This window comes from Antrostomus carolinensis, unplaced genomic scaffold, assembly GCF_000700745.2.
Source record: "Antrostomus carolinensis isolate BGI_N321 unplaced genomic scaffold, ASM70074v2 scaffold29680, whole genome shotgun sequence".
Lineage (NCBI taxonomy): Eukaryota > Metazoa > Chordata > Aves > Caprimulgiformes > Caprimulgidae > Antrostomus > Antrostomus carolinensis.
This window is the reverse complement of record NW_010288175.1, coordinates 1-5,856: the sequence shown is the minus strand read 5'-3', so window position 1 is coordinate 5,856 and position 5,856 is coordinate 1. Positions and strand designations below refer to the sequence as shown.

The 5,856-nt window shown below is 50.8% G+C and overlaps 1 protein-coding gene across 1 annotated transcript; it reads right to left on the bottom strand.

Moving 5' to 3' along the window:
* Nucleotides 1–650: 650 nt before the first annotated feature.
* GASK1A (golgi associated kinase 1A) lies at nt 651–5,803 on the bottom strand (the record flags this gene model as incomplete). Its single annotated transcript, XM_029084430.1, is given in 5 exon segments — nt 651–861; nt 1,407–1,510; nt 1,792–1,914; nt 5,453–5,566; nt 5,568–5,803. Coding segments are annotated over 5 exon segments (788 nt in total), but the record flags the coding sequence as incomplete, so codon positions are not given.
* Nucleotides 5,804–5,856: the final 53 nt, after the last annotated feature.

The window sequence follows — 5,856 nt, the reverse complement described above, 5'->3', positions numbered from 1 at the left end:
AGACAAGTCCATAGTGCAGTTCCTCACAGCGTGGCAGTGGTTTACACCTGCTCCCCAGCACACATCACCTCTTCCGTGGGGGTAAGACAGAGCTCGGCTGAGGTGACTTGTCCCTACTTAATCCACTTAGAAAGCTCCCCTCTGCCTTCCCCCACTCTCCAGCCTCTCATACTGTTATGTTTTGGAAACAGCAAAGACATCACCAAAACACCCAGTGCAAGCCATGAAAAGGCTACTAGTGACTTCCCCAGCTTCAGCAGTTGCATCTCAACACTTCTTTAACCTTTCCCAGAGCCCCCATCAGCTGTTCAGTGGTCTAAGCCTCCAGTTTTCAAGTTGCTGAGGGGATAGGGGGGTGAAGGAACCCAAAAAATCTCATGGATGTGCCCCCCTTTGAAGATCCATGCCGAGACCACTGCTTGATAAACGTTGCTTAGCGCCTTTCTCAAGCAGTTGTGGGTTGTTTCAAGAGATGACTCCTCTTCTTTCCTACTCCCTGAGATCTGCTTTTCCAGGGCATCCTACAAGGAGGGGGTACACCTTTTGGAGAGGTAAGAATTCATGCGCAGTCTCACATCGCCCATGCCGATGGTTCATCCATTGCTGCCGGGATTTGCCAGGCAGGCATGCCGCGCTGGCCGGAGGTTGGTTCAGCGTGGCAAGTCCCCGAACACCGTCAGGTTTTGCTCCTGGATGTACCGCAGCAGGATGCGTGCCCGCCTGTCGATGGTCTGCAGCAGAGGTCTCAGGCCCTCAGCACCGCCCTGGCTCTCCCAGAGCTCCCGGTCCACATGCAGCGACTCCAGCAGCAGGCTCTGCAACCTGCCTGACTGCAGCATGGCCACCGCCGCCGCCGGGAAGCTGCAGTGGAGGAGCAGAAGAGAGGGGGAGGAAAAGGGTTACCCAGGGAGGAGGGAAGCAGCAGGCCACCCAAGCAAAGGCCACCCTAGCGCTTCCAGAAGAAATACATGTCCACCCAGAGGAATGAGGGATGAGGAGACTCCTGCTTAAAACTCTGCCCATGGTGAACATGCAGGACAACTCCATCAGAAACTGATCCAAAGAAGCTCCAAATCAAGAGGCCAATAGCGTGCCAAATGCCTGATGGGCAATGATGCAAGAAATGCTGAAATACCTGATCATTTGTTATTTTTGTGCAGCTGCCAAATAGGCTTTGGAGACTGCCACCAGCCACCCAGAGTAGGATAAATAGCCAGTTTCATGACAGGGGCATGCGTGAGGGGTTTGTGAGCCCACCTACCTGTCCTGGGTGGGAGGTGGCCCTGCTTCACAGGGTGCCCAACCAGCACAAAGTCATGCACATAGAGCTGGTGTCCGTCCTGCGTGTGCATGCTCAGGCCTTGCCTGGCCCATGCCTCCAGGGGAGTGCGCGTCACCCTTCCTACCTGTCTATGCCTTGCAAGAGCCTGAAGTTGAGCTTCTCCTCAGGGTGCTGTGGTCGGCCCGCGTTGTCAATGAACACCAGGCGGGATGGTGCACTCCGCCTGACCTGCCAGCAGCATGGGAAGGAGAAGTTCACTTACTGCAGGGAAGCACCAGTTTGGGTATTTAGACTGGTTTATATAATGCATTAAATAATCCTGGGAGCATCTGCAGGCTATCAGCTGCCAAAGCACAGGTCCCTCTGTGCTGAGATGCACCTCCCGCCATGGAGCCCGCATCACCATGGAACTTATGTCCCTCTTGCTGCAATATCACCTGCAAGGGTTCCCCCCAGGCACCTTCATCTTGGCCCCAGAGCAGCCTTTGGGGAGCAGGAGGAGGACATACCAGGATGTGGACCAGGACCAGCTCTGCTGGGTTTCGGCACTTCTCATGGAGCATCTCCTCCACGCAGGGCTCGGAGGGATCAGGCTGAAACCCACAGCAGTAGCGGTCCAGACGGTCATGAACCTGCAGGAGACATTTGGGGACCTTAGCAGAGACAGACACCTGGAGCGGGGTGTTCCAATTGTAAACTTTTCTTGCTCAGAGGAAAGGAAAAAGTTTCTAAAGATCCTCAGTAGACATGACATGGAAAAGCTGTATACACTGGTGAGTGAGAGAGGCAAGGAAGCATTCAAAAGCTGAGCTGACTTGCAAAAGCATTTGGCTTGGAGAAGAGACCAACAAAGGTGAAGGTGACAGGCTTTCCTGCTGGAGTACAGACACCTGCATCTGGTACTTCCATACTCTATATTTGCACAGAGTGAAAGTGTCATGCTTCCAGCTGAAACCAAGGGAAGACGTACGTAACAATGAATGTAAAAATAACACCAAAGCATCCAAGGAAATCTAGGTTTTGAAACCTCAAAAAGAGATTACTTTTTTTCCCCTCAGGCTGAGTCTTGGTGCACTGGATGGTGGTTTCATCTGGCTGCCAGCTCATATACACCCTTTCATCCATCCCTACCAGTAACCTAAGCAGCTCTCAATGGAAAGAAGATGAATGGAAAAGGATCTGCAAAGGAAAAAATGATCTGTGCATTATACAGGGTATTTAAGTTGGTGACTCGTTTTAACTACATTTATGTTTAATTATTTGCAGTCACTGCTAAGGCTCCATGTTGTCGAGGCTGATAAGCCCCCACCCCTGACCCCACATCCTGCGGAAACCCCAGTGCTGCTTGGCAGCTCCCATTGTCTCATCTGCACCCTCGGAGAGATGAGGGACTTTTAAAATGAATAAATCTCTGTCAGATCCAACTTCAATAACCCTGCCTTGGTATTCACAAAGCTTCCTCAGCTTTGTCAGAAGAAGCTAGCGCATCCTCTGTGGTGGTCTGTGGGGCAGATGGGACCTCACTGGCTATTGGCAGCCCTCCCCATGGCTGGGGGCTGCCATGGGGGGGCTGCCTCACTGCCTCCAGCTCAAGAGGCCAGTTTACAACATTACAGAAAAAAACCCCTATGCATATATATATATATATAAATTTCCTTTAAATATATGTATAAAATAAATCTCTTTTCAGTTTGGAATGCAAAGGCATCTGACTCACTCGCTTGCTCAGGGTTGTCAATGCTGACCCAGGAGGGGTGCAGAACAGCTCCTGAAGCATCCGGGATGGCTGAAGTAGGTCTCAGGTGAGCCCGAGGAGATTTACAGGTGATATAACTAGAGGCAAACCAAGGGACCCACAATGGCTGCCTATTCCCCTTACCCCAATGATTAGCAAAACTTATTAATTACAGGCTGTGCTTTGAGACAGAGTTCAGTCTGAACCCAAACACTAATCAAGCACTGGGGAAGATGCTGCAGGAAACACAAAGTTTTATTTCCATGGCCATTATATTTGTAACCCTTGGAGAAGCAAGGTTAGTCCTACACCAGAGCCCCTTAACAAACCCCTCTGCTTCCTGAGGTTTAATGAAGCACTCGGGTCGGCGTTTCCCCATCAAGAGACTCATCGGTTAAAAGTGCTAGAGTGTCTTTTGTCATGATGTACAGTGAAATGAAAGAAAGCATCACATTTCCTCCACAAATCTTCTTGATCTACCTCCTGTAAAGCTCAAAACACCAGTTTCTCTAACCTGCCATGTTGTTTTCCAGGCTGCACAGAAGGTGAAGACAACCTGAGGTGACTTACAGAGACATTAAATGTGCAAGTGCCTTTGTAATGAAGGCGGATCGGTGCTGGGCCTGTGGAGGTGTGAGGTAGAGGCAGGACCTGGTGTCCAAGTGGAATCATGGAAGATGGACTAGCCAGATGTGGAGATGCAAAAAGTGCTGCTGATATGTTGACAAACCCTCCTTCCCCCTGGCCCTCCCTGAGACATTTTTATTAATTTCTCCTCATCGAAGCCTAAATGGCGCTAAAGAATAAGACACTAGGTCTTACTGCTGGAACACAAATATGTAAGGCACGCCTTCTCCCATCCAAGCTTGAACCCTGTGAGAAGCTGCCCTTCAGCTCCAATTTGGTCCCTCACAAAGCTCAGCTGACCCAGAGCATCCCCCTGGGGCTTTCCAGCTGTGACCCAGCCTGGGAAGGCTCCCCCCGGGGAAAGCTTCCTTGCTTTCCCCCCAGCTGGGAATGGGGTGCTGCAGGGCAGGGATGTGGCTGCAGAGCCTTAGAGCTGATGTACTTTTGGCCCTTTTTAAGGCACAGGACAAAGCCATTAGCAGCTGTCCTCTTTCCACCAGGCTCAGCGTTTTGCTCCCAGTCAAGCTTCACACCAAGAGGGGTATTCTCTTATGGCAAAAACCAAAAGAAATCAATACAGAAGAAGCCAAATTTTAAGGCTAATTGAAGAAAACCAAGATTTCAATACCAGTGTATAGGAAGGCTCAAAGCTTACAGTTTCTCCTTCCCCAGCAAGGGCTGTAAGATGCTACAGCCATTTCTGAAGGATGCTATTTAATTTCTATAACATCCTGCTGACATGGTGCCTCTTTACATTTATGTAACTTTTCTGCATGGGAGGATCCTGTTGGAGTTATTGAGGAAAACCTGCAGATTGCTCTTGGATTTATCATTGTGCTGCTTCGGCCCTCTGAGGAAAAGTCTCCTTGAAACTAGATTCTTTCTCCTCGAGACTCAGCCTTTCCATTGCACTCAATGGCATTTTGGCCTGGGGAAGTGAAGGGGGTTGGTTAATATTCTCATTTCTCTGGCTGTTTCAGCTAAAATATTCCCAGGCCCAGCCAGGACTGCTCTGCCTCTGCCAGCCATAGTCTGAGGTTATAAAGATTAATGGACAGGCTTTGCCAAAAGAAAAATAAGAAAGAGTAATGAGAACACATATTTTAATAGTATTTTTTTCCCCATTCTTTCTTTTTTTTTATTTAATACTTGCCCTTTCAGGCAGTTTCCCCTTGACTGATAATCTAAGCTCCAGCCTTGAGGTGCCTAAACAGGCTTTTTTCCATAGAAACCACTTTTGTCTCCTTACAGCCACCCTGTAAGAAACGATAACTCTCTGGGATGCTGTTGTAATCCCTCGTAGCAGCAGGGTATGATTTTCTGGACAGAAGATTAAGCACTATTAGTCCCAAGGAGGAGGAAAGCAGTGCTGTATGAAAGGGCAGGGCTCCCTGAGTTCCAGCACCAGCAGTGCATCTCTGGAGCTGGATCTGATGGGGTTGATGCAAAACATGCTGCTTATCCCTAGGGATGCCCCTCCTGAGCCACTGCCAGCATCCATGGTAAGTGGAGCCATCAGAGCTGCACTGGGAGAAAGCTTGGCCACGTGAGAGTGGACTCATCACGTCTGAAACCTGCCTGTGTTTCCCTGCAAGTCCCAAGCACGGATTGTGCTTGGGCCAAACCATTTCTGACAAAAGCTCTGCTGCTCCCCATTAGCTAATGAGTAAAAATACATCCCAAGAATCAGCAGCCTATGTGACCCATGGAGGAGAAGGAGACCACGGTCAGACAAGGCAGGTGTGGGCACAGGGGAACCTGGGCAGCACAGCTGGTGGGACAGGTGGTCTCCATTACCCCAGCCCTACCTGGAGGAGAAAGTCGAAGAGGGCCAGGTAGCTCCACTCACTGCGAGAGATACTGGAGTTGAAAAATCGTGGAGAAGGAACCCCCCCCAGCCACTGGCATCTGTCCATGGGGCTGCAGCATCTCCTGGTACTGCAGCCACCCCAGGGCACAAGAGTTCTGGTCATTGTTGGCATCCTCCAGGTGCTGGAGGTCGGGCGCCCACCAGACAATGGGTCGTGGGGAGCCGTTGGTATAGCTGTAGGGCAGGAGGTGGCTGGTGAAGCGTCGGTTCAGCCCCAGCACCCTGTCCAGGTGGAAGGCCAGCACCTCATATAGGTCCCCGGGGCGCTTGATGAGCCCACAGCGCCCATCTTGGCAGTCCCCCTCTGGGTCAGCTGGCGAGGCATCCCCCTCAGCATCCCCC